This window comes from Kwoniella shivajii, chromosome 9 (genome assembly GCF_035658355.1).
Source record: "Kwoniella shivajii chromosome 9, complete sequence".
NCBI classification, from domain to species: Eukaryota; Fungi; Basidiomycota; class Tremellomycetes; order Tremellales; family Cryptococcaceae; genus Kwoniella; species Kwoniella shivajii.
Genome location: NC_085916.1, coordinates 537,337 through 564,378, shown reverse-complemented (window position 1 = coordinate 564,378; position 27,042 = coordinate 537,337). Strand labels below are relative to the sequence as shown.

Genomic DNA, 27,042 nt, shown 5'->3' with positions numbered 1-27,042 from the left:
AATAGAATGTATCTTCTCGCATATATATCAACTGGAAAATGATAGCTGTGATTCCCATCTGTCCTTATCCGAAGTCACTGCACTTACTTTATCTTACATTTAACCGAAGATAACCTCGCAGAGTGAGATTACGTATTCAATGTGTTATAGGCTCTCCCCTATTCGCCCACGTGGTATATCGAAATATAGTTCCGTTGCAATTCTTTCAATTTCTTTCATTTCTTCAATTTACAACTTTTGGGCTGTCAGCGTTAATACAGAAAAAAAAGAGAATCCTATCTCGAAGCCTTCAAAGTAGACGATCTTGCATATCTATAGTAATCTGCTGAACAAACAACAATGGCTCCTGAATCGACAACACCCAAAAAAGAGAAGAAGGACAAGAAGAGAAAGTCTGAAGCTGCAGATGGAGCGATCCCACCTCAACCTATCCCTCCTGCTGAAGGTACAGCAAGTGCCGAGGCTGTAGCTATGGAAGTTGACGGTGAAAAAGCTTTGAAGAAACAGAAGAAGGAGAAGAAAGAGAAAAGAAAGAGTCTCGCCGCTGGCGAAGGTGAGATGGAGGTTGATGATGACAAAAAGGTATGTCCAACACCCTCATGCTCTCTCTGCAGATCATTAGATAGATGCGTTGTCCCGCTCTCAGATTTCAGCATGCCCCGGATATCCAACCGATCTGTAGGAGCTAACTTGACAATGCCAATACAGGGAGAATTCTCAGTCCCACTCGACGCAATCTCACCTATAGCATCACCCCTCGCAGGAAAGAAATTATCCAAGAAACTCTTTAAAACCACAAAGAAAGCTTCCAAAGCTAGACAATTGAAGAGAGGTGTAAAAGAAGTCGTAAAAGCTTTAAGAAAAGGCGAAAAAGGATTATTGCTATTAGCAAGTAACATTACACCTGTAGATGTCATTTCACATTTACCTTTATTGGCTGAAGAAGCTGTTGGTGTCGAATACGTTTGGGTATTGAGCAAGTGAGTTCATGGCCTTTTTAGGTTCTCAACACTCCTCTCCCACTCCGATTTCATCTGATAACGGACCGCCTCCATCCCTCAATCGAGTCAAGAGAACGAGCTGATGTATTTATATGATTACAGGGAAGAACTCGGTCAAGCTGCTGGTACCAAACGAGCTACTTCATGTGTACTCATTAGGTAAGTACACTAATCTGACTTCTCATTTTAGACAGTAATGCTAAAATCGAGTCACGCCTCACAGCTCAACTCCAGCTAAACGACCTACACCAAAAGACGGATCTACCGCTAAGGCAGGTCCATCGGCGGAAGATCTTGCTGATCTCAAATCAAGCTTGGAAGAAGTGACAGAGGAAGTTAAGAAACTTGAATCCCCTACCGATGTCAAATACTAGGAGGGGTGCTCGTATCTTTGACGTGAAGTTGAGATAATAGACAGGAGATACCGAGTATATAGGTAGACTTGGGTCTGGTGGATGCTGCTTATCTTATGCGGTCGTGTATGTATCTTTTGATTGGCTATTGAAGAACGATCAGCGAGACTAAGGATGTCTCGTTCGAAACCATCGTCGGAGGTGATTGAAGGGGGCAGAGGTCTGTGCGTCAATCTGCAAAACTACTTTCACCTTCTCTTCTTTTCATTGGGTAAATGACATATACCTGGATTCGTTTCATTTTATTCTCAATGGCTATGGTAGGGAAGGGGTCAAACTCGCTGGATTTAGGATCTTGTGATCAATACAGTTGATTATCATGTAAATCTCATCGCCAGTGCCCGCTGGGCTTCGTGCGTTCAAACCGCACCCATAGCAACAGAACTTTTTCCATCTTCCCCCCGTCTCTCTCCTGTTAACGATCAGAGAGAGAGGTGTGAATTGAGCTTCGGAGCAGAGGATTTGGTACACTGGTACACTACACTGAGTGATTTAGGTGTAAGAGGAGAGGAAGTCGAATTAGCCACATCTGTCGTCAAGGCAAGAAAGGGAGAAGAGACGATCAATCCTCATGGTAATACTCATGCAATATCATCTTGATACACAAATGATCCGGCCGGATCGGAATATCCATTCGGAGTGAGCATGAAGATAGAATGACCACGAAGAGGTGGAAACACGAGGTGGGATAATCTATCGTGATGGTAGTGAGAGGGGAGATAAAAGAGGTGATTGATCGAAAGGAGGGGACGTGTGGCATTTTAGGCTAACAATATACTTTTTCAAGGGGGTCCTTTGGGTTTTCATTCTGTCTGTCTGTCTGATTCTCCATGGATGGGGAATGGGATTCCATTTGTGTGATCGAAGGTTAGTGCGTTGGATAATACAACCAGTTTGAGGATGAATGTTATCAAAACCCCGTAGCATGGTAAAAGAGATTGAACAATTTGAAACGATATGTACATCCATGCTCAATGTCGTTGGTGTTCATTGGGTTGTACGGATGCATCACCAACAGCATGATCAATACTGATATTGTAAGAACGCATAGGAGCATAGCTGTCGTGGCGGTACAACGATTCGTGACCTTCCAATCATATCACTACAACACATACGTTGTCCTTCTAATCTTATGTGATTTACAACATGTACACTAATTTAACTGAAACTCCAAACCTTCATTGTTTCATCTTCCTCCCCATTTGCATCCGAACGATTTCTGACGAGACCCACAATTTTTTCTTCATCAAAAGTCAGATACCTTATTGAAGGTTTATCATCTTGATAATCAACTTGTACAGGTGGTCTAGGTAAGAAAAGTGATCTTGCAGCTGAAGAAATTGCTTGAGGATGAGGTAATTGTAATTGCAGTCCTGATGCCTGTTCTTCCTTGTCATCAGAATCACCTTCATTGTTAGAAGCCAATTCGTTCCGTGGACCTGTTGGACCTCTCCATTGAGATCCTGACCTTCTACCTCCAGGTTTGACTTCGACATAACCAATCGTCCTTCCTACTTTCCCACTTCCATTGGGAGGCGAAGTATATTCTTCATCTAATTCCCAGACTAGAATCCTTCCATCTCTAGCTGAACTTACACATCTACCTGAATTCAGTGCTAATGAAGTGATATCACTCGAATGTGCCAGCAATGTTTGGGAATGAGTAATGAATTGGTGAGATTCCTTTTTCATGCGATGAGCAGAATGGAAGATACCTTGATCATCGTGGTGAGGTAACGAGAAGACCTGTATCTTATTCTCCTGTCCAGCTAGAATACACCATCTGCCATCTGAACCTATACCGACTGCTTTGCCTTTCACTCCGACTACAGGTCTAACCTTTCTTGGCCAGACAAACTCATCTTCATCATCATCATCATTACGACCTACATGGAAAGTCTCTCCTCTTCTGATCATATCGAAAACGGAGATCGAAGGCGATAAATCGATGGATAGTTCTTGTACTGCTATTGTCCACGAAGAAGGATATAGAGGGGTGCAATATGTCAAAGCTGCTCGAAATCTCGATTCTTCTGTGACATCGTTACGTATATTCCGGTTGGACTGGTTCTCGTCGGACGCGTCGGGACAAGGGAAAAGTGATAGATGTGCTGGATGAAAAGACACTTCACTCCGTAACGTTTGGAGATGTTTAGGTCGCGGTGTTACTCCGACCTCTTGACCAGAAGGAGAAGAAGAAGACGATACGGTGGAAAGTGAATATATCGATAAATGAAAATCTCTCGTACAACTAATCAATAATGGCCAATACAAAGTTGATAACACTACTGGATCACCTTGAACTAATTCATGGATTGTTGATCTTCTTTTAATTGATATAGGTCTGATATTAGGTGGATTGATTAATTCTCTTTTCCATGAAATACCATTACTTGATGAAGGTCTAATGATCAATATAACGAATCCACCAGATTGATAGAATATTCCAATTCTAGTTGGTAATTGATTTTGACCTATCATTGATGATGATATTGATATTGATATTGATTCATCATCGTTAGTGGGGATGACAGATTGATCTGACACTATACATGTTACGTTATCTGGTCTTCTGGGATTTGACCATCCTGGCGGTGGTGGAATGATACCAATTGGCATATTACTCGTAAGTGTGGACGTGGACATAGACGTAGACGTACTTGACGAGTGAACTTGTACAAGCGGTGAAGTAGGAGATGAGATGAAAATATATGAAGGAGAAAGTGCGATGTGCTGTTCTGATACACCATCATTTCGATGTTGTGATGTTGGCGAAGAGAGAGATAAGGTAGGTATGAATGTTGATGGTGTTTCACTTCTGATTGAAGGTGAAGGTGATGGCGGTAATGGAATTGTTGATTGAGAAAGTGCGTTACCGTTAGACCTGTAAGTCAAGAAAGTTATATTGTTAACAGACGATTCCTAAGATATTAGAGTTGACATTTGGGCATACCAATTGGTTCCTAGTTTCAACATTGATTTCCAATCCACTCCATCATTTCTGATACCATGACCAACTTCTTCTTGCTCCCCTTCTGTCGCCCTATCCACCTCCATTGTTCCTTTTGAATGAGATGACGTCGCGTGGCTCACAGCTTCTCTCATGCCTATCAAAGGAGGCCTTCCAAGAGATGCAGGGGTGAGTTGACCTTCGGCTAAAGATGGTGATCGTTTAGGTGATGGAGGTGGGAATGCCCTTGAAGGTAATCTTGCTATCGGACGTAGAGGTCTCGGGGACGTTGTCTTCGTTGTATATATCTCAGACACAGGTAGACTGTAGATCAGTCTTGAATGATGTGGATGAGGGTATCGCGCTGTACAAATGTCAAGGCAGTCAGTCACATTTGCATCGAAATGCAAGATAGGTGTGGATAATGTTACTTACCGAGATATAACCTTTTCCATAACTATTATTACAAGTTACAGTAACAATCCAATATGATTAATTTTGTTCAGCCCTATTTCCCTACATATCGGCACAAGCCTTTATATATAGCTGAATCAAGATAGAGCTCACCTGAGGATCAACGCTCATTCTTCCCCAATACTTGTTGACACCTTGTATTTTAGCTAAATCATTTGGAGGCAAGAATGATAGTATTCTAAGGAAGATTTCTTGTAAAGGGAACAAATCAGATATTGTCTTCTTTTCCAGATCCATCGCCTTTTGACGGACTCTGTTGTCTACATCTTGCTCTTCTCCTTCCAGGTCACCCCCTACTGATGATCGAGGTTGCCTTGAACACGATTTTGCGTATTCCCATGAAGGCGAAGTCGATCTTGTTCGTTTAAGCATTTTGAGAACTTGAAAGACCGTATACCTACAGAAGGCAAGACGGATCGCCGAAAGTGTGACTTGACAAGAACCAGTGGTCCTTCCCAGCTTTCTTTCCCCTCAATAACCATCGATGGATTGATCGCCACCGATATCATGCACAAATGCCTTCATCATTCGTCGTTCATTCATTCACCTTTCACAGCAACCTCCACCGGCCAATCTATTCAGGGTTTAGACCACGCGACAGCCATGGGCCGATGAAGTCGATGGATCTCAAGTGCCACAATGAAGCCATTCTTCAGAGAAAGAGAGAAAACCCCGCGAAACTCCGTTTTTCAATTCTTTTCACCCAAATCCCCCCCCTCTTATTTTGATTCCCTCGACACTGGACCAGTCTCTTCTGCTCTCTCCACCGTACGGGCTGCATTGGGGTTGCCGCTCACACACCACTCTCTCAGTCTCATTTCAACTTTCTTTCATCTTCAACGTCTGTTGGAAAGTCTTTTTTCTTTCAGCCAGCAAAAGACATCGTAAGTTCATACTCTGTACCATCTCAAGTCAATGTTGCAAGGACAGAAGCTGATCGCGACATTCCCGTTCTCTCCTTTTATCGTCGACGATCCCATTATCATTCATCGTATCACTCATATATCATATATCGTATCTCGACATCTGAAAATTATAGATGCCTCCTCAAGTAAAGTCCAAGGCCCAAAAGGCCGCCGCCGCCATGGCCGGTTCCAAAGCTGGGTGAGTTGATGATCTTGATTACTGGGATGAACATGTCGATGTGAATCAGAAGAAAGATTTGATCGTAAAGGGAATTACCATGAACGAACGGATAGATGGAAGAAGCAGAATGTAAGATGCGGAACATCCTTCCAAGAGGATGGACTGTCCGACTATATTGGGGAAGAGCATGATAAGGATACTAGGAAACGTCTATGGATCATATCTGCGTATTCATTTGCTGATTGTAACCTTTTTATCTATTTTTTTAGTAAGAAGAAGAAGTGGTCCAAGGGAAAAGTAAAGGACAAGGCCAACAACGCAGTCGTTCTTGACAAAGCTGTTTAGTGAGTCTTTTTCTCTTTTGATAAATGACCACATGATTATTGAACATATAAGTACTAACCTTCGTTATCTCTTCAGCGACCGAATCATCAAGGAAGTCCCCACCTACAAACTTATCTCTCAATCCGTTCTTATCGACCGAATGAAGATCAACGGTTCCCTCGCTCGACGAGCTATCGCTTTCCTCGAAAAGGAAGGTCACATCAAACGAGTTGTTCACCACCACGCTCAATTGATCTACACCCGAGCTACTGCTGCTTAAATTTCAAAATAAACAAAGTAGGAATGGATTTGGGTTTGGATTTTTTGTAGGACACACAATGGAGATGTTACTGCTGCTCCGATCATGAAACACTTCTTGAGCCCTAGGATAGGATAATTGTTTGATGAGCTTGAAAGCTTGATTGCAAAATTTCGAGGTCAGCTGAATGTAGGATATACTAACGGAATAATTTGTTTTTGGATTGTATCTCTGACTTGCAGTCACTTGCAGTACCGTTGTTCAGCAGTCGCCGTCATGTCCACATTCCCGTCGCCTATAGTAGCCAAGCTGTACATGATAATCGTTGTGAGTCAATCTACCCATGTCTGTCTGTAGTGGGCGAGCAGCAGGAATGCAGTCAAAGTGGAGCAAGTCATGGAAAGCATTTGAGCAGTGCAGTGCAGTGCCATCACAATCAACCGTATGAGACACAGATAATTTGCATTCCTTTATCCCCTGATCCCTAAACTCGGTATCTCACGTGTACTCAACCAATCCCAAACTTTTATTCCTACTTCTTTGAAAGTATTTCTAACTTCTTCACCTTCTATCTGATTTTGAACCATCACTGGTTTACCTAAATCACCCCCGTCACTTACTGAGGGAACCAATGGTAATTTACCTAAAAACGTCAAATAGTAAGAAAATCGAAATCAGCCTTAATCGAATGAATGAAACGACGAGTATATCCAATCTCGAAGATCGAAATACTCACCTAATACATTTAGTCCTAAATCCTTAGCGGCATTTTCGAAATTCTGTGAACTACCAAATAACTCATGTGGGGTCGTACAGCTCGAACAAGTGAAATGTGACATATTCAACAGAAGTCCTATCATCTGTATGTAGAACTCGGCATCAGTTATCACCTCATATGGAATACACGTTCTGGACTGGGTATTGACCAATGTTAGGATAATTGTCACTCACCGGTATTGATACTTTGTTAAACATCCCTACACCTTTTCTGGCATCTATCAAAGCTACATCCTGAGGTGTTGACACTATCACTGCGCCTGTAAAGATCCAACAATGATTATCAATGATTGTATCGCCAATTGTATTTCACGTTGAAGGTACTAACTCTACAAGAGTGCAATGAAAGCAAATTGAAAACACTCACCATCGACATCGACCAATTGACCTAAACTCAATTGTACATCTCCAGTTCCAGGTGGCATATCAATGACCAGTACGTCCAAGTCTTCCTTTCCATCATGAGATGTGTAAGAAGTCCAATCTACATCGAAAAGAAGTTGTTGAACAGCTTTCATCACCATCATTCCCCGCCATACTACAGGTGAATCGTTCGCTGGGTTCGGCGCTGTTTAATGAAATGACATTAGCTATTGTATTTGCAAGCATGTAAGAAGGGGTTATAATCACGTAGCAAGTACCCTATTGACATGGTTTTAATTCCATGATTCTGTAAAGGTATCAACTTGTTTTCTGCTATTGACCACGATCGTGCAGCCGATCAGCATTGTCCATTATATAGAGCCGCACTGTGAATCGTGTCGATTGTAAGAAAGCATTTTGTGTCAACTTACCATCACTCAATTGTGGATCACCTGAATTCTCCAATCCCATTAATTTAGGTACGCTAGGACCGAAAATGTCTAAATCCAATAAACCTATTTTAGGTGATTGTTTCAGAGGAGAAGTTTGGAGTAATGCTATAGCCAAATTTGCTATTCTTTCATTTCTGATAATTAGCATGGGTTCCCCCTTATCCATGTATCAATCCATCCAACCGGTGTTTATGATACGGGATGATACGAGAATATCAAATAAGACATACCAGCTACTGTTGATTTCCCAACACCACCTTTCCCACTTGCAACGACAACAATTTGTTTAACTCCTTTTATGCGAGATTTCGAAGGTGGTGCACCTCTTCTCGGGATCGTAGGGGCAGGATTCGGATTCCTCCTAGGTATGCCCTGTTTTTCGTACAATCAAATGTCAATGACATTGCCAATAGTATCAGACAAGCTGAGAGATGATGCAAAGTGCGTGAAGAAAAATGCTTTACGAAGTCACTTACAAGAGGATTCTCATGGGATCTTATTGATCTCGAAGTATGTATCAAACGTGAAGCTGAACGTGAACATGATCCTTTCAAGCCATGTGGAAAGATCGGTCGCAGTTGAACTATGATTGATCGTTGCATATCGCTGAATCGATGGGATGTAGGCTTCTTACCTCCCTTTCGAATGACTGTGTATAGCTGCTGATGTTTGTAGTAGATGGATCGTATCAGTAGCTGGTAATTCAGCAGCTTTGTCTGACTGATCTCTTCAGTCGACTGATAGAACCAATTTCATTCCGGATATATCGCTTAAATCTTCAAAATATCCCATTATTGCGACAACTTTTTTGATCTCGGTCACCGCCATTCACTCACTCAGTTTCATTTCTGATAATAATGACGTTTTGGAAGAAGAGTGCATCTTGTCTCATGTATACTCTAGTCTCATTCTCGACAATCACGATTCATGCCTTTCCATCTACAGGTTACTCTGACTATAACGATACCCAACGCATAGACGTTGATTTGCATGATCTCACAACGATAATATCAGGCCACCTCCATTGGATAAACGACTCAATATTGGAATACATTCCCGCTTTGATACATCCGCAGTTTCGACAATACGAAACAACTCATGCACGATCCCCCGAAACATATCTCTATAGCTTCACATGCATTCTAACGTTCGACGATAATTCCTTTCCCCGCTAAAAGAACAAGAAGAATATACAGTCTCAGAGAAGAAGCGAGCTCGGAACCGAGAAACAAGGTTGAATTCATCTTGTGTAGAACGTTGAAGCAGTAAAAACAACATACTGGGTGTGAAGCGAAGCAAACTGTTGCGCTCTATACATATTCACATACCATAACTCACACCATCAGTTCATCCATCAACTTCAACATCTCGAATTTACAACTTCACTTATCCTTTATCAATGTCATAGGTTAGACTCAGAATGGAAAGTCATAATCATACACCACCTCCCCTACACAGCGTAAATTCAAGCTCAAGTTCCGGCTCTGGCGCTGGTTCAGGAACAACACCTCGTAGACCTGGGGGAGCTAGACCAAACCCAACGAGAATAGGATCAGGTGCACCCCCACCGCCAAAATTGAATATACCTCTTGGGAATGTTCGTGAGTTATCATACTTCTCTGTTCAATTTCATCCCATCATCCCATTCTGCGCATTGCAGCCTTCATTCTCCCTTCCTGCCGCTCTATCTCACTTTCTCAACCTTGGAGTCATCAGCTAATGTTCACTTGCTGTCATACCTAGCGGGAATAAACGTTGATCAAGCCAACGAAAATGGTTGGCAGATCCCTTCAGCACTTCCAGCATTAGCACTGCGTCCAATGAGAGCTTCCCCATCGCCTTCCAATCGACCCAAACTTTCCCTTTCGGGAGTCTCAACTCCAGTCCCAGCTCCATCTCCTCTATCACTCCCAGTCACCTCGAATGGTATCCCTACTCAGAGGCCACCGTTACTCAATGCCCCCTCTTCGCAATACATGTCCACACCTTCATCGAGTGGAATGGGTTCATGCTCTAAACCTTCAACTCCAGCTTTGAAGCTCAGTATACCAGGATCAGGATCAGGATCAGGATCGGGTACAGGAGCTCCAAGTGGATATGACTATTCATCTACTGCGAACGAAGATACGGATATGTTGAATTCAGCTTTGAAAACACCGACACCGTATTCAAATTCGAACAATTTCGAAGATCAAAACCCAACTTTGCAAGCCAGAGGAAATAATTACGATGATGATGAGACTTCGTATGGATATGGCAGGTTGCATAATGATGATTACTCAGGTGAAGGTAGAAGAATAAGTGAAATGACTGAAGATATAAGACAAGCTTTGACTAGATCAAGGTTCGATCCTTCTTCAACTCCTTCTATAGGTTCAAATAGATCAAGAGCAAATTCAGGTGCTAGTAGAAAAACTAGATCAAGAGCAAATAGTTCAACGACCAACCCATCTGGATCGAGAAGAGAAAGTACAACTAATAATATAGAAGATTTATTATCTATTAGATCATTAGATATCACTTCGTCAAGTGGAGAGAATTCGAGAAGAAGTAGTCTAGATAAAAAGTCGAGTGACCATGGACATAGTAGCATCATAGTGGCAGATGAAGAACAGGACAGACAAAGTCCTACTTTCGATCCTGAAGATCTAGTATCGTTGAAAAGGCTGGGAGAAGGTACAGGTGGTGCAGTAGAATTGGTTCGTGATAAGAAGACTGGTAAGATAATGGCTAAGAAGGTGAGTCATATTTTTCGGCTCACTAGATACACCACTTCTGCACTTGACTGTCAATCGGATCACAACGAGCTATTGCGTTTCGTAGTATGCTCTTGATGGACCTCCGTATTCGAAGCATATACTGACAGTGACCTGAACCCTTCTCTACAGGTAATTGCGAGAACTACCAATCCCTCAATGCATAAACAGCTTCTTCGGGAGCTAGAAATATTGAACGTTTGCGAATCTCCATATATCGTTGAACATTATGGATCATTTTTGACTGAAAGAGACAGTGTCATTGGTATATTGATGGAATACTGCGAAGGCGGAAGTTTGGATCATCTTTTAGGGAAGATGAAACGCAGCGGAATGCGATGTTCTGAGCACGTACTAGGGAGAGTCGCCAGCTCTGTGAGTGATATACCTTCGATCTTGTTTCTTGACGCAGGATGTTAGAGAGGGCATTGTGTCAGACGATAAGAACGTTCTGAGCAAACTCATCTCCTCTAGCTTAGCATACGGTCCTAGCGCGTATCGTCCGGATTTGCTGATTGATATTCACATTGGCCCCCGCTTACAATGTATCTGCGTGTAGGTTCTGAAAGGACTCGACTATCTTCATGAGCATCGAATCATACATCGAGATATCAAGCCTTCCAATATCGTCTTGACGAAACAAGGCGTAGTGAAACTATGTGATTTTGGTGTATCTGGTGAATTGGTGGATTCTATTGCTGGAACATTTACTGGAACGAGCTTTTACATGGCTGTGAGTGACGTCCAATTTCCCCTCCGCTCATACAGAGCATCCGGCCAGATTGTTTCACGAAGTGCAGTCCTGATACAGTGCAACTCGTAGCCTGAACGCATTCAAAATCAACCATATACTATCAAAGCGGATGTCTGGTCATTAGGAATGACATTACATGAAGTAGCGCATTTGCGTTTTCCTTTCCCCCCTGAAGGTGAAAATCAATCTGTGGCACCCATTGAACTGTTATCGTATATTGTTACTGCACCTACACCGGTGATGATCGATGATCCATCTGTTGGAAGGGTCTGGTCAGACGGTTTCAAGAGTTTCATGGCTGACTGGTGAGTACCTATGTGACCTGATTTCTTTTCCTAAATCATATTTATTTCCCTTTCTCCCCTTCCCTGTCTCTTGTCTTTTTTGGGGTCCTTGTCTCTGATTCGCTCTGTCCGTGAACACACAAGGGGCGATTTGTCTGATACCATTTCCATTCATAGCCTAATTCGATCGGGAACAGATAGACCATATCCTTGGCAATTACTTCAGCATCCTTTTATCCTCACTAACGAAGCCAAGAAAGTCAACATGGCAAAATGGGTAGCTGCTTTATGTGGATGGCCATATCCATAATCTTGATCCAAGACGAAACGACATATACCATCAGCGCTACCATTCCCTTATCCAATCAAACGAAATAAATTAGCAACAATAGAACCTGCATTCGCATTCCAGTCATCTATCATATGTTTCTGATCGTCACTTTCTTCTCTCATCAGCCCACTCTTCAAGGCACAAACTTCGTAGCATGTATCTCAAGAAGTCGTTTACATTTCTTCCTCTCGATCATATCATGTCCTCGTTTTGTCTCATATCCAATACATGATCCTCAAATCAACGCAATTAGTCTCCCATTTCAGTTTCATTCACTCGGTAAGAGCAATGAGTGTCTGTGATATATTGTCTGTATATAGTATTAATGCATAAATATTTTTTGATGTGATATTGACTTCCGTTTTCTTTTCAAACCATACTGGCTTTCCATTTCCATTTGTGTCATATGTCAAATTTGGGAAAAGAAACGCTATTGTATACAACTCGAACGTATCAATAATATTAAAGGTCTAGTTTTGGGTAAATTCTATTGAGCAATCTTGATTCTTTCTTCCAATCTATCCCTTCCATCCTCCTGAATTGACCAAACATCAATCACGTTACCGACAATCAGCCCTAATATGACATTTAAGCTTAGACCATCGAGCACCGACTTTCTAGACATGCTTAATAGTCGATATCGTATCATTGATATTGGCATCTTTACTTTCGTGTTCTTCATCTGTAATTCGTTTATGACCATTCCCATTATCTTGCGGACCTTTACCTGTCAAAGTAGTTAAACGACCGTCCACTTCAACCATTTCAGCTTTGGGTAATGCCGGTGGCCATCTTCTTGAACAATATAAGATTGCAGCTGCGATAAGGACCTGTAATCAAAACGATGTTGAACGATCAGCTTTCTTCAACAGTGCTTTTGACATCTTTCCATCCCCAGCGAGGAAACAAGAAAAGTAATGAATTAATCTTCGTGTTGAGTCAGAAAGATAGGAGAGCAAGTAACCGTACAGAGACAGCTCCTGTGACCAATGTTGCAATTTGACCATTCCTGAATCTTGGTGCTTCAACCACTGGCCATGCGACTATTTGATACCACAGATTCCCTATTCACCACAAGAGTATGTCAGCATCCTGAATCGTGATAGTTTTCTTTCGGGAGAAAACGACTTACAGATATTGGAAAATACTATATATCAAATGATGCAAGATATCATTAGTACCTCACCCACGATTTTCGAGTTCTACTTATCAATGAATCACTCACAGTTCATGGAGAATAAAGTCAATGATCTCAATACATCATCATCTCTACACATCTCATTTGCCCAAGCGAACTATCAGAGTACAGTCAGCTTCTTGATTAGAAATAAGAAGACCAAACTCACGTTTGACGCTTGTCCAGCATATCCTAATCCACCAATGATATACGCAAAGAAATGTGCACATTTATTAAGATGATTCCAATTGAGTAACATTATACTACTTATAAAAACGGCCAAAAACATTATAGGATTGATTATGAATCGATTTCTCGTTTCGTCTGAGATTAGAGTCAATATATATGTTGAAAGGATTGCCATAGCGGTGAAAATTGATGGGTAGTATGATACTACGTTATCAACGATAAAGTCAGACAATCAATCTCTGATATTGAAAGGAAAGATACTCTATTCTATTGGATAGATCACTCACTCTGTTGTTTTGAATAACCAGCTGATTTCAACCATAAATTGAATTCTGTATAAACACCAACTTTCTCAAAAGCGGTGGCAGAAACCATGAATAACGAAGTGAACAAATACCATCTCCAATCAGATACCAATTTTTTCATTGATTTTCCTAATGATTTAGGTGTCATTTTAACATGTTCAGTATGTGGTAGTCTTCTTAAACACATTTCACGTTCTTCTTCCGTTAGCCAAACTATTTGTCGGAACAAGGTATGTCAGCTTGCCTTATGTGTGTTCTAAGGTGAGTTGGCCAGGAGCGGATTTCGATGAGAGGGTATAACCAAAGGTGAATGCTTGAAGCATGACAGTAACGGTGGAATCAAACTCACAGGCTTTGGTAGTGTGCGGAGAACCGGGGAACATCAAGAATCCATAAATGGCAATGGGGATAGTGATTGCGAAATCGATTATGAACAAGAACTGCCATCCTCGAAGACCGTTTTTGCCTTCCAAGTGAGAGACAATACCACCTTGCATGATACCAGAGAAAAGTGTCCCCATTTGTGCGGCAGTTGCGAACTATATCGATGAGAATACATTAGAAATCCTATTCACTTTGCCCAAGGAAATGGTATGTGAGCAGGAAACTCACTACCGCACTTCGTTTACCTAGTTCGTGGTCTTTATACCATGATCCAAGTATGTACTGATAGGATATTTGACAAGTCAGTATAATCGCTTTGAGGGAATACACATCAAACTTGAAAGAGAGATGAACATACATGGGTTCCAGAGAATGTCGAAGCTTCAAATAACGCTTGAGTGAATCTGATTCCCCAGACTTGATAAGGTGTAGTAGCCCCTTATGTATCATCCATCGCATCAGCTCAAAAAGTCTGATCATGAATAACAGAGAGGAAACTTACAGGCAGTACCTAGAGTACATAAACCCCAAGCAACCATGCAAAATGGAAACCAGAACCTAGGTGAGACTCTACCTGAAGATAAGATTAACGCAGATGGCCATTGTCCAATAACGTATCCAGCAGTGAACATTGATCCTGCATATGTGTAATCGTTTCCTTTGACTATTCACCATGCGCAAAACTAGTCAGCCCAGTACTATTTCGCTCAATTTTCCGTGTAATATTTTGATCAGAGCAGGTAGGTGTTGGGAACTAACAGTTCAGATCCTCTTTCATCCCGGTTGTATACTACGTATTCGGTAATATTGTTAATCGGCAAGCCAGTTCGGACGGATCTTATGAAAGCGAACTCACAGCATTTGCAAGATTCGCTCTATCAAGATCTATTGGAAATACGTCAGTCCAGCTGTAACCAGGAGAATATCTATTCGGTTTGTTACGACGTCAAGCTCACAATTTGAAAAATCTGATATTTGTAATCAATGCCAATCAGCTCACAATCCCCAATGAAAAGCGCAGGGCTGGGAATAATAGCTTACATGATAAGCAGACATAAGACAGAATGACCAAATCCAATTTCAAGAGCAATCTCCTTTCTTTCGGATCAGTAGGTGGTCTACCCCAGAAGAAAGTCTCAAGTTTGATTTGAAGTTTACCCATTATGACAGAGTTTCGTTGACCTGATTTTTCAATAACTTGGGCTGACTATGTGTCCCCAAGTATATACAATGCTGGCCAGTGATATAGCTCGCTGAGGGGTGGGGGAAATAACGATACAGTGGACTTATACTGTAAACAGAGATTCAATGAATGAAAAGGTCGATTGATATTCTGAATATAAGATAGTCAGGACTGTTATTATTGATTTCCTTATCTCCCATACACTCACAAAGTGATCCAAAAACTCGGCTTTTCTCTCTTCTTTCACATTCCACTTTAGGCGAGGTTACTTTGACAGTCCGTCGCGTTCTACCTCTTTCCGATGACCACCTTGGGATATCCTGTGGCTATTTTGGCTATTGTTATCAATCTCATGAGAATAATCAGAGCCCTTATCGTGGTTTCTCATCCGACAATAATGTATTTCTATCCGGGTTCTCCATTTCCCGAAATTTCATTCATGACTCGGATTTTGACTTCGGCGGTCGTCACCGCCACACCATTTTCACAGGAGCAAGAGCTTATCTTCTTCTCTTCCTTCCAGTTCCTTTCCTCTGCTTAGTTGAAAGCACGGCCCATTTCCGAAATACTACTCGTATAATTCAAACCTTAAAACATCCTTGCATCCACCACAGGGACATTGGCGTTCGTAACACCTACTGATTTTCTGGTGTCCGTACAATAAAACAGCGCGGGAAGTGACAGTCAAGCCACCATTATCTGTGCCCACAGCCAAATGATCACATCCTTGTATTTAGCCGAAGTCGTAACGCATGATTGGGCTTTTTGGCGAGGTGTTCTCACGCTATTTCATGCCAAAGATAAGCCTTTTGACCAATTACATGAAAGATCCAGTGATTGATTATTCTGTATTGTAAAAGGAATACGAGTATGATGTCCAGCGACACAGGGGTATCGGATGACAGAAGTACATGACCGGGATGTCGGTCAATTTCTCGACGGTTATAGTCGGTGCGAGAATGGTGAGTTGTCTAATGATATGATCCCTGCCATACCCAGAGCTTTGATGAATGCGGTCCAAGCCTAATCCAGACGAATAACCACAGTCTGCTTAGACTTTGCTCATTGAGAAGTTATCGTAGATGTGTCTCATTTGGTGCGTAAAACTAATTATCAGGATACAACTCATCCGTATATCCTCCTATTCCGACTGTATCTATTGCTCTATCCACTGCAAGGGTGGTGTCCTAGCCCCAATATATATTTAAGCAGATTTCAAAGCTTCAGCTACAATTGCAGTCAATTTCAATGCTTTCTCCTCTTCTAATCTTTGACAAACCAATTGTAAAGAGACAGGTGCACCTGTGATTTCTTCAGCGTCATCTAACATTTTGGAATCAGAATTAGCTCTTTCAGCTCAATGGGTGAACTAGGTGGAATGCACGAAACCTACATCTGTCCCAGATCTTCTTTTCAACTTCGTTTCTTGTTTCATAAGTTGGTTTTGAGTCTATAGATGGATCTACTTTGCTGACTGGGAATGTCGTTGCTGAATAATCTGTGATGTTCCACATCGAAGTATATGCCACATGATCGTTAAATGCCATTCTGCAATTTCACCAACACCCATTAGCGTTGTTTGGTGATTTGGACTGATTTCCGAAAAAGTTGGGTGAAACTCACTTTGGACAAGCAGAATGTTGTGTGACAGGACTTATAATAGCGTCAAAAGGTCTTCCAGTTCCAGTAACTTCTTTACTACTCAACCAATCTTCTAAGACTTTCTTGCAGTAAGCAGTTCGATCAGATTGTATATCCCACAATGATCCTACTAACGGAGGAGATGATTTCATTGATTCATATCTTGATTTATAAGCTGATAAACCTTCTGGATAAGTTTCACCTGATGCTGAAATGTACTGAGCGATCTTGACTCCTCCATCTCCTTGGAAAAACCTGTTCACGATTGAATTGGCCTCGTCGGGTTTATATCTATGGCGTTTCCATTTCAGTGAAGGAGAAGAGTGTAGGCTTTATAAATCCTTCGTGATAAGAGCAAACTTACGGTGAATACTCAATCACTTTATGTCCAACAGCTTCAAGTGCTTTCTTAGTTTCCAATAATGCTCGAGTAACAGGAGGTGTAGGTTTGACGATTCCATTATCCATAATAAGGCCTGGTGTTCGATTTCTCTAGTCAATAATTTGCTCACCTTTCTAGTACACGAGCAAAACACTTACCAAAGCATAATTTATCCGGCACCTCTACGTTTCTCCACGGTATAGGCAGCATATTAGGATCTCTGTACCAGGGTTCTTTTTCAACTACACTTTTAGCCCATAATTCTGTTCCTTCCAAAGAAGTTGACATTGGACCATTGATCGATCTGATAGCTTCCTGTCCTGGAAGACCTGATCTCGCGCCGTATGTCGGGAATCGACCAAATGATGGTTTCAGAGAATATAATCCACAGAACGATGCTGGGATACCTATCATCCGTAACAGAATATTATATTAACTTCACATACCTGCGAAATACAAGAATCACTCACGAATAGATCCTCCGATATCAGTTCCTACGCCTAGTGGCGAGCCTAGCGATAGAGCGTACCATCAGCTTGCAAATAGCACTTCGAGTATAGGAGAAATACCTTTCATAGCTAATAAAGCACTTTCACCACCCGAAGAACCGCCTGATGAGCAATTCCTGTTATATGGATTACAAGTATATCCCCAGACATTGTTATATGTCTCCGCTATCATCATTGCGGTAGGAACATTCCTGAGCATTATTGTGCATTCAGCTGAAGAATTCGTTAAAGTGATCTGGGAAAGGTGTGGTCTGCCTCACGTTTTACAGAATAGGACCGCTCCACAGTCCCTCATCATCTTGGTCATCTCACTCTCTTTTTCCTTGGGAGCAGAATCGTTTGCCCAAGCTACGAATCCTACTGTGGTATCTACTCCTTCGACATAAAAATTATCCTTCAGAGATACTGGCAAACCATGCAATGGACCTCGCGGTGTACCCGTCCTGGCAAACTCTTCGTCGATAGCCTTCGCATTGGCCAATGCGGCAGTGAAGAAGATCTCAGTGAGACAATTTGTCTATCGCCGTAAAATCAGCTATCTATTTTCCTCGTGAGGTGATTGGGGGGATTTGGATGGATTGGGAATAGGGGACTAACGAGTTGTTGAGCTATAGAAGCTCTTTTGCAAAAAGCCAATGTGACATCATAACATTTCAGTTCTCCTTTGATCATCTTCTCCACCAAGACAGGAGCTTCTAATTCTGTTATTTCAACTTCTTTTGGAGTCAACACACCACAAGTTCGAGGAATGTCAATAACATTCAGAGCATCTGTTGATGGGATAAGCCACTCTTTAGGGATAAGAGCATCACGAGCATCTCTCTTGGCCTTAGAGATCTCTTCCCAAGGCTTAGAAGGTATAAGTGTCATGGTTTCTCGACAAGGTTGTGTCACTTAGCGTTGAAGTGGGGGAAACGAAAAGGGGATAGTGGAATCTTTGATGAAAAGAAGGCGATGGAGTACTTGGGTGTATTTGAGGCTTCTTCTGCAAGTCCAGGTGATTATTGACCGAGTATCCTTATTCCGATGACCGAGTGTTGTTTCTCTCCAAATTCTCTTCAAGCCTCTTATCTATTTGAATATGCCCACTCTGTAGTCAACACAAGTAAGCTAAATCTCGACATCGGACAACCCCGATTAACATGTTCAACTCACTCAAGCCACCAAGTCACAAGACTTTGCATTTGGCAAGATAACGCTTATGCCGACGGTAGCTACAGTATGGGAATGAGAATTCGGCTAAATGGTATCTTATGTGAATATATCCGTGAGATGCGGGATATGGAATGAAGGAATCACGGTGGTGGTGTGGCCCAGATCACAGGATATTAGGGGGATATCCAGGAACGAGGAGTTTAAAGAGGTAATTGACAGAAACCCGTCCTTTCCGCACTACTGTGTTGTGCGTGGGATCAAACGTGTTACCACACGCTTTTGACCTAGTGTTTTCTGCTCCTGATTGTCCTAATTACGAATCTTTTAGTTCAAAGGAGGAGCGTGGGATTAGCATTGATTACAAAGCTTTACAAAGCTTGTAATCAATCACACACAATCCGATCAATGATGGGAGAGCGGCGTGTTTGCCGATGCATCTCATCTATCTCTTGCACACCATTTATGGGAAAAGAGGATCCTTCCAGAGTGGTCTTCTGTCCATCCATTGCAATACAGATCGGATAGACAGGCGCGATTGAGGGAACTTAAACGAGAGAGAGAGAGAGAGATCTCCCAATTAACTGCATAGCGGGATTTCCCCTAGAGTAGTCCGCCTATATTCTCGTAAAACTCGGGTAAAATCAAAATCCCATTTCGACCATTCCTCATCGTTTCAACTGATTTCGCTACTCGTATAATTTATTCGGAATAAAGATCAAACAAGCTAGTAGTAACGACGATCAAAGTTCATCACATCACATCATTCCATTCAATTCAGAGAATTTATCCTCATTCAGCCTCATATACCCATCAACACACATCTATCTTACACTAGACTATCAAAGAACCCCCAAAAACCCGTTTCCACGGTATATGATCGTATAAGGAAAGAATACCTTCTTAGATAACGCCATCCACCCACCTCGTCATCATCTCTCATTTTGTGTATATCGACCCTGCCAGCTTGTGAATCGCCCTTCGATTCGCGTCCCAGCGAAATAGAACATAGAGATATAAATTATCCTTCTGCAACTTGTCAATCTCTTCTCCCTCTCAAATCACTTCCTCTCTTGCTGTCTTGCATCATGTTGTCTCGCGCAATTCGATCATCTCCTAAGCTCCCGGTTACTCGCTCAATCGTTCGTACTAGACACTTTTCGTCTCTCGATCTCGTCCCCAATGAACCAGCTGGACCTTCGGTCATAACAGACAAAGTACCAGGTCCAGAAGGTATCGCCGCTGTGAGTAACGGATAAGTCTTTCATATTCTCTATTCAGGTTGACCCAGTCCTGATAATTCGTTTTCGATCACAGAGCAAGGAGATCGATACATTTCAGGATTCAAGAACACATGTAATCGTACCAAACTATGAGGAATCAAATGGTGAGCAGACGACGAAGATCACTTTATCTTGAGAGTTCGGTACTGAGAGATGTTATATAGGAAATTACCTTATCGATGCGGATGGCAATGTACTCTTGGACGTATTTGCTCAGATCTCCTCCATCGCATTAGGTTATAATGTACCAGCTCTTCTTGAGCTTGCTAAAACAGTGAGTAAGAAACAGTATCACTAACTGACCCATTTCCGATTTCGCTCCTTTCAAGAGTTTACGAACGATGGAAGATCCATGCTGATATCCCGCTCGATTGGAAATAGGATGAATTCGCCAAAGCTGCTATGAATAGACCCGCACTAGGCTCTTTCCCTCCTGTACAATGGGCTGAGTGGCTCAAGACTGGTCTGCTGACTGTAACACCGAAAGGTTTGGATCAACTTATCACTACCTTGTGTGGATCCAGTGCAAATGGTAAGTTTATATCTTGTGCTCATTAAGAACTGGTACTTTAGTAAGCTGACAATACGAACCTTCAGAAACTGCTTTTAAATGTTCTTTTATGGCTTATAGACAAAGAGAACGAGGAGGTCCCGAGGTCGCTTTCACCAAAGAGGAAATGGGTATGTCCCGTCTTTCGTCTTGTTCTTTAAAGTGTTACTCCGCTGATGAGGAATGCCCAGATTCATGTATGCTCAATCAGACACCTGGCGCTCCTCAGCTCTCGGTGCTCTCTTTTAAATCTGGATTCCACGGTAGACTGTTCGGCAGTTTGAGTGCTACTAGGAGTAAAGCCATACATAAGGTATGTTCAAAGTCTCATCCGACATTTTCTTTCGCTGTACCCTCACGGTAGACTGACTGTGAACGAATGGCATAGGTCGATATACCTGCTTTTGACTGGCCAGCTGCTCCATTCCCTGAATTGAAATATCCCCTTGACGAACACGTGAAGGAAAATGAAGCTGAGGAGAAAAGGTGTTTGGAGGAATACGAGAAGATTCTGGTCGAGAGGTGGGTCCTTACTATCCGCCATAACCTTCATCATCAGAAATTTGTCTAATGGTCCACAACCGTTGTCAGTAAAATAACCCGGCCTGTTGCAGCAGTCATCATTGAACCTATCCTTTCCGAAGGGGGTGATCGACATGCTTCTAACGATTTCTTCCGACAACTCCGACTAATAGCTAAGAAGCACGATGCGTATTTCATCGTTGATGAAGTACAAACTGGTGTTGGCGCTACTGGTACTTTCTGGGCACATGAGAAATGGGGATTGAAGCAAGGTGAAGAACCTGATTTCGTTACTTTCTCGAAGAAAATGCAAGCTGCCGGTGTCTATCACAAAAAGGAAACCAGACCAAACGCTCCTTATCGAAATTATAATACATGGATGGTGAGTCATTTTTCTCCCGGGGGTTGGTACGTTCCAGTACGGGACAAAACCTGACGGTTGCTTATTTCTAGGGTGATCCAATTCGAGCATTACAAGCAAGAGAAATGATCAAGTTAATCAAACAACATGATCTTGTCTCTCATACTGCTGCAACTGGCTCATCATTAGCATCGTCATTTAAGTCCGTCTTTTCATCTTCCGTTGCCTCTGGGAAAGTGATGAATCTCAGAGGTGAAGGAGACGGTACATATTTAGCATGGGATATGGCTTCACCTTCACTAAGAGATTCCTTTGTGGGCAAAATGAGAGTCAACGGTATACAAATTGGTGGATGTGGTGATCAAACTGTTAGACTGAGACCAATGTTAACTTTCGGTGAGAAACATGCTGAAATATTAGTGTCCACCACGGAGAAAGTACTCAGAGAGCTATGACCTGAGCGAGGGAACGAGGGGATTTAGGGATGACTCATGCAGGTCAGCTATTGTCTGTAATTTCTGTCTTTCGTTTTGTTTTCATGGGTGTAGACAGCACACTGCATCTTGTATTGAAACACATGCATCATGTCATATGTCAAACAATCATCAGAGCATGAGGAAAGCACGATGCTTGAATAACAGAAGAGGGGATATGGGAGATGCCAATTTTTCCCACAACCCGCAAAGAGCCCCGCTCCGAAAACACTAAAACGAGTATGACGTAAAGAAAAGATAAGATGCTTAATAATCATATGAACAAGAAGCCTACTTGTATCGAATGGATCAGTCTTCTCTTCCAAAGACGTTATCTCTTCGTTGAAATCAACTGTACTTCACCACCATAACATATCAAGGACGGTGTTACAACATGTCTGCTTCAACCTCATCGTCAATCAAAACATTCTCAGACCTCTCTGCCCATTATGGGAATTATATAGCAACTATCAATTCACTGCCATCTACCAAGCTTGATCCATATCTTGCCAATTCCGTAAATCACAACGACCGAACCTTATCAAGAGAGGAGTATACCAAATTGATTATTCCCGGCTCAACATTCACCATAATTGACACAGTTGTGGACGTCAATAAGAAACAGATTGCTGCAAAATTAGATATAACTCTTGAAGATAAGAAAAAGGTTAAAGAGATTGTTGTTTATGCGTTAGATGATGAGTGGAGGATCGAAAGAGTTTGGAGTGTAGTAGAGTTTTCATGAGTAAGGCAGAATCTGTTTGGCAAAGAAGGCAAAACGTACATTATTGGTGTGTATATTTATGAATCTTGGTCATTCATTCTCCTGAGACGACTTAGATTCGGGGACTGACAATACGACAAACGTGAATCGGGATTAAATCTTCACTTTCTCTGATCTCCACATGATGCTCAAGCGGTGAATGAAGGAATTCACTCAAAATCTCCTAGCCTGAGATGTCAAAGCAATGACATCCAACATGAAACCTTTACCTTGCAATTTCAGCTTGGCCCAGGTACGCATGTGGCTTGAACGATGCGGGTCAAAGTGTCGTTTGATATCCTTGATACGATCGAAAAGTTTAGATCTCGACCTGAATGGAATCAGTGTGCTTACGCACTTCGAGTTTTTCGTCTTTCTGCTTGCGTTCTAGTCCCTTTCCATTGACGGTCAAGGTCACTCACTTTATCTGATTGTGTGACACTGTATCTAGTCTTGCGAGCTTCTGGGAATTCCCATGTCGCATAGTGGGAGCAATTCTGCTCCTGCTGTCAAAAGAGGGGTGCTCCTGAGAACAGCAAATCTACTCATCGAAGATATTGAGGATTGAGTAACAATCCGTAGGATCAAGGCAAATAAATTATCTGACTCATCGAGAAAAAAGGTGTAAAACCATGTCAACAGTTATTGGAATATCTGCCGATAGGCTATTTGCTATTGTAAGTGACTAATGCACCATTCCAACTATGGATCCAAAATTAGATGTCGGACACTTTACGTGCTTACTCAATGCAACGCAGTATGGACCACTTGAAATAGGTACGATATGTAGTATTTTTGGGATGGGATTACTGGTCGTAAGTCCCTCTTTACATTATTTGAACTTGGTAAAAAGCTGATTTGAATACACTTTGACAAATGCAAGTCAGTGAGAATAGTCATTGTAACATCTGTGATATCGAGAATGACTAATCACAGGACCTTCTTATCAGGTAATAGGATATTTCGGCGATGGTTCCAAGGGAAGGTGGACAACAAAATCACTAGTCAGTGAATCGTCTAAATCAATGCGCATTTTACTGACCATGTCAATTGAATAGGTATTGGTGAGCGAACAAAGAAATGCCCCCAATAGCTATGACCCTTCATTGCACCCATCATACAGGATTACAAGTACCTGACGGACAGAGTGTGATGTGAAAGGTCGTTTTAGCTGTCAATTTCGGTCAAACTATTTCTGATTGTTCACGAATCATCAAATTAACCACACTACATTCAGCGGATCTACTATACGTAAGTCTTCCACTTATTATTCTCATCAACTATGAATTTAACTTCGATGACTGTCAACGTATTGACTGATCATGGTATTCAGTTCTTGAATGTACGAACACGTCCAGAAGAAGTGGTTTCACCAATTTTATCAGTGATATTATCAACGATAACTCAACTTTTCCTTTTAAGGAGATGTCTTTTGTTTGCGGGAGTCACACGAAACCCAATAAATAGAAATACCGCGATGTACAAATTCAAGCTATGGGGTTTGGGTGGAACCGGATTGATCGGTGTCCTGTTTAGTTCTGGGACTGGGTTGGGAGTTCCCATACGGCTTTGGGTGAGTGATTTCACGATGAGGATTCGATCGTACAAACTTCCTTCAGACTTTGAATAGAAGCTGATCAAAGCCTTCAACTCCCCTTGTAAATGAATTTGCTGGAACAGAATATTGGGACCTTGTATGTACACTGTGAACAAGACGGATCACCTAAATATGCTACTGACGACTACTGCCTCCTGTAGAGCTCGAGCAAGTCAAGATCATCACTTAACGCTAATTACTACTTTATGGCTGGGATCATCTTCGGTTAGATATCTATATGACCCTATGATGCCAGAGAGCCATGAGATGTGTTTGAGAGATTTCGCTCATTGACGTATGCGTTCTATAGGCTATAGATATTTTACTTTCAGGCTACACAATATACGCGCTCCGAAAAGCCGATGTAAGTCCATCTACTGGAAACTTGAATCTTTCACTGGATTGATTATTGATGTGCGCTATATCGTTGATCGATTAGAAAGGGAATGATGAACGAAATCAAGTTATCAGTGCTTTAGTAAGACTGACAATCCAAGCTGGAGGATTAGTAACTGCATTACAAATTGCGACTCTGATCATGTACCTGAGAGCGTGAGTTCGTCGTATCCCATCATCCAAGTTCCTTCCGTAATACTGAAAGTGTATGCACGTGATTGTTTCCCGTTGGTATTTAACCTTGTTAGATCATCAACATGGGCAGACTTTCCAGCGATATTCATATCTAAGGTTTATTCAATGACTCTAATAACATCAATATCAAAACCACGTCAAATTCAGACAAGGTCAGCGCAACCACCATTACATACACCAACTATATTTGGTCATTCACCCATGCCTATACCTATCGAAGAAACATTCTGCCATGATAGCTCGATATATGGGCAGCGGACCAATGGAGATGCTTGCATGACTGTAGGTCGTAATAGTGAGAATGAAACGAGAGAGCATACTCTTTGCGGTAGTCCAAAAGAGGAGAGGGAATACAAATGTCTTTCAAGCTTAGCTGAAAAGGACATTGTATAAAGGTATAAACTTAACCGTGGAATATCTCGTTGGTTCACCAGATTGTGAATTGTACCTTTGTAAGAATGGTTGGATGTTATTTCAGCCTTATGTTTTTGTTGTACATACGTATGACAATTACAAATACTGTAGCGTGTGTTAATCATCTATTGAATGCGCCTGTCCTGATAGAGTTCATCACTTACATTGGTTTTACAACAAAACAGCACATTACGCTTCTCAAATTCATCAATCATCTCGCCAAGCCACTTCACCCCTAGACCATCTCTCAGCCCAAATAGCCCTTTTGTGATAAGTCTTCCTTGCTGCTTTGAACTCATTGATGAATTTGTCTATCGCTTTATTTTGGTTCTACAAATTTCAAGCACACATCAGCACACTACCTCTTATATGGATCTTGAATAAGGAGGAAGACGTATAGCTCACTCGGTCAACAGGAAGAGGTGTGCTTGAACCTTCATTATAATAAGGTGAAGGTGAATCTACTCTTGATCCAGGTATACTTGCACCGGCAGATTTACCTTCTATGAACGCTGAAGCTATCTTCTCCGAAGACTCATCTTGAGAACTAAGTGAATGTCGTAGTCTAAGATGGAGGAATGAAGGTCTATTACGCTACTCATAAAGAATCAGTAAGTTGCAGGACAACGATTTCTTGGAAAATACGATAAATTCCAGAACATCAATGAATGATCAGGGTCGTCTGATGTCAATTGATGATCATAGGTATACTTGCCTGATATAAGTTTGCTTGCAATTTCTCTATATCCACCCATCTACTTTTCAATCCTTCTGCATGGGTATAGGATTGTGCAGTAGCATCTCTTAACGCTATCAATTCATCTCGTAACTCGAGGTTCCGTCCTATCGTAAACAATGATCAGCTGGGAATCGAGCGGTCTCCGCAGACCTGACCAATTCAGACAGCATCACGTACGAGCGATTTCATCATTCTCCCTTCCCAGCTGTTCTACTTCTGCTGCTAGATCTTTGATCTCAGGTAATGAAAACAGGAACGCTTCTGTCAGTTCAGGTGAAGATAGTAGATCTTTAAGGAATGACGGAGGGTAAGAAGCTAGTGATGGGAATTGCTGAACCAAAGGAGTGGACATCGTCAGAGTGTTCGATGAGATAATGGTTCACGAAATGCGACAGTTTCCTCTGAATGGTCGCTGGTTGTCCAAATGAGATAGTAAGATATGCTGAACAGTGATACCACCAATAGCAACGTGAATGATGATGATGATGATGATGATGGTGATGATGATGATGATGATGATGATGACGATCCTTTTGGTGGCGACCTCCGCTCTTTCATTTCCGGTTCACTTCAGTTAACTGGAACTCGATTGCTCTGAAAAGG

The 27,042-nt window shown here is 41.9% G+C and overlaps 11 protein-coding genes across 11 annotated transcripts; 6 read left to right on the top strand and 5 right to left on the bottom strand.

Annotated features, from left to right (window-relative positions):
• Window positions 1-339: 339 nt before the first annotated feature.
• Window positions 340-1,375, top strand: IL334_006531 (uncharacterized protein; the record flags this gene model as incomplete). The annotated part of the gene is made up of 4 exons (XM_062938232.1): window positions 340-582; window positions 709-980; window positions 1,104-1,160; window positions 1,225-1,375. 4 exons carry the CDS (start codon window positions 340-342, stop codon window positions 1,373-1,375), a joined length of 723 nt encoding a protein of 240 aa, XP_062794283.1.
• Window positions 1,376-2,572: 1,197 nt separating this feature from the next.
• Window positions 2,573-5,210, bottom strand: IL334_006530 (uncharacterized protein; the record flags this gene model as incomplete). Its single annotated transcript, XM_062938231.1, has 4 exons — window positions 2,573-4,298; window positions 4,368-4,728; window positions 4,800-4,821; window positions 4,932-5,210. The coding sequence occupies 4 exons, from the start codon at window positions 5,208-5,210 to the stop codon at window positions 2,573-2,575; spliced, it is 2,388 nt and encodes a 795-aa protein (XP_062794282.1).
• Window positions 5,211-5,877: 667 nt separating this feature from the next.
• Window positions 5,878-6,528, top strand: IL334_006529 (uncharacterized protein; the record flags this gene model as incomplete). Its single annotated transcript, XM_062938230.1, has 3 exons — window positions 5,878-5,942; window positions 6,194-6,268; window positions 6,345-6,528. 3 exons carry the CDS (start codon window positions 5,878-5,880, stop codon window positions 6,526-6,528), a joined length of 324 nt encoding a protein of 107 aa, XP_062794281.1.
• A 449-nt stretch (window positions 6,529-6,977) lies between these two features.
• Window positions 6,978-8,701, bottom strand: IL334_006528 (uncharacterized protein; the record flags this gene model as incomplete). The annotated part of the gene is made up of 8 exons (XM_062938229.1): window positions 6,978-7,150; window positions 7,244-7,367; window positions 7,459-7,544; window positions 7,652-7,852; window positions 7,915-7,977; window positions 8,079-8,219; window positions 8,330-8,471; window positions 8,576-8,701. 8 exons carry the CDS (start codon window positions 8,699-8,701, stop codon window positions 6,978-6,980), a joined length of 1,056 nt encoding a protein of 351 aa, XP_062794280.1.
• Window positions 8,702-9,519: 818 nt separating this feature from the next.
• Window positions 9,520-12,203, top strand: IL334_006527 (uncharacterized protein; the record flags this gene model as incomplete). Its single annotated transcript, XM_062938228.1, has 6 exons — window positions 9,520-9,700; window positions 9,843-10,837; window positions 10,988-11,230; window positions 11,415-11,588; window positions 11,679-11,914; window positions 12,071-12,203. 6 exons carry the CDS (start codon window positions 9,520-9,522, stop codon window positions 12,201-12,203), a joined length of 1,962 nt encoding a protein of 653 aa, XP_062794279.1.
• A 638-nt stretch (window positions 12,204-12,841) lies between these two features.
• On the bottom strand, window positions 12,842-15,441 carry IL334_006526 (uncharacterized protein; the record flags this gene model as incomplete). The annotated part of the gene is made up of 12 exons (XM_062938227.1): window positions 12,842-13,054; window positions 13,194-13,288; window positions 13,450-13,519; window positions 13,571-13,794; window positions 13,878-14,108; window positions 14,245-14,434; window positions 14,508-14,561; window positions 14,638-14,717; window positions 14,782-14,943; window positions 15,039-15,069; window positions 15,136-15,164; window positions 15,321-15,441. The coding sequence occupies 12 exons, from the start codon at window positions 15,439-15,441 to the stop codon at window positions 12,842-12,844; spliced, it is 1,500 nt and encodes a 499-aa protein (XP_062794278.1).
• Window positions 15,442-16,666: 1,225 nt separating this feature from the next.
• IL334_006525 (uncharacterized protein) lies at window positions 16,667-18,864 on the bottom strand (the record flags this gene model as incomplete). The annotated part of the gene is made up of 9 exons (XM_062938226.1): window positions 16,667-16,785; window positions 16,856-17,010; window positions 17,086-17,394; window positions 17,468-17,579; window positions 17,644-17,892; window positions 17,956-17,997; window positions 18,055-18,185; window positions 18,255-18,511; window positions 18,592-18,864. The coding sequence occupies 9 exons, from the start codon at window positions 18,862-18,864 to the stop codon at window positions 16,667-16,669; spliced, it is 1,647 nt and encodes a 548-aa protein (XP_062794277.1).
• Window positions 18,865-20,234: 1,370 nt separating this feature from the next.
• IL334_006524 (4-aminobutyrate aminotransferase) lies at window positions 20,235-22,317 on the top strand (the record flags this gene model as incomplete). Its single annotated transcript, XM_062938225.1, has 9 exons — window positions 20,235-20,390; window positions 20,464-20,533; window positions 20,594-20,703; window positions 20,811-20,961; window positions 21,027-21,110; window positions 21,171-21,292; window positions 21,368-21,501; window positions 21,571-21,883; window positions 21,955-22,317. The coding sequence occupies 9 exons, from the start codon at window positions 20,235-20,237 to the stop codon at window positions 22,315-22,317; spliced, it is 1,503 nt and encodes a 500-aa protein (XP_062794276.1).
• A 412-nt stretch (window positions 22,318-22,729) lies between these two features.
• Window positions 22,730-23,080, top strand: IL334_006523 (uncharacterized protein; the record flags this gene model as incomplete). The annotated part of the gene is made up of 1 exon (XM_062938224.1): window positions 22,730-23,080. The coding sequence occupies one exon, from the start codon at window positions 22,730-22,732 to the stop codon at window positions 23,078-23,080; it is 351 nt and encodes a 116-aa protein (XP_062794275.1).
• Window positions 23,081-23,730: 650 nt separating this feature from the next.
• Window positions 23,731-25,679, top strand: IL334_006522 (uncharacterized protein; the record flags this gene model as incomplete). Its single annotated transcript, XM_062938223.1, has 11 exons — window positions 23,731-23,775; window positions 23,857-23,913; window positions 24,049-24,102; window positions 24,157-24,162; window positions 24,260-24,349; window positions 24,432-24,671; window positions 24,779-24,792; window positions 24,857-24,920; window positions 25,006-25,059; window positions 25,135-25,247; window positions 25,340-25,679. 11 exons carry the CDS (start codon window positions 23,731-23,733, stop codon window positions 25,677-25,679), a joined length of 1,077 nt encoding a protein of 358 aa, XP_062794274.1.
• A 228-nt stretch (window positions 25,680-25,907) lies between these two features.
• Window positions 25,908-26,791, bottom strand: IL334_006521 (uncharacterized protein; the record flags this gene model as incomplete). Its single annotated transcript, XM_062938222.1, has 4 exons — window positions 25,908-26,030; window positions 26,106-26,294; window positions 26,416-26,543; window positions 26,617-26,791. The coding sequence occupies 4 exons, from the start codon at window positions 26,789-26,791 to the stop codon at window positions 25,908-25,910; spliced, it is 615 nt and encodes a 204-aa protein (XP_062794273.1).
• Between the last annotated feature and the right edge of the window lie 251 nt (window positions 26,792-27,042).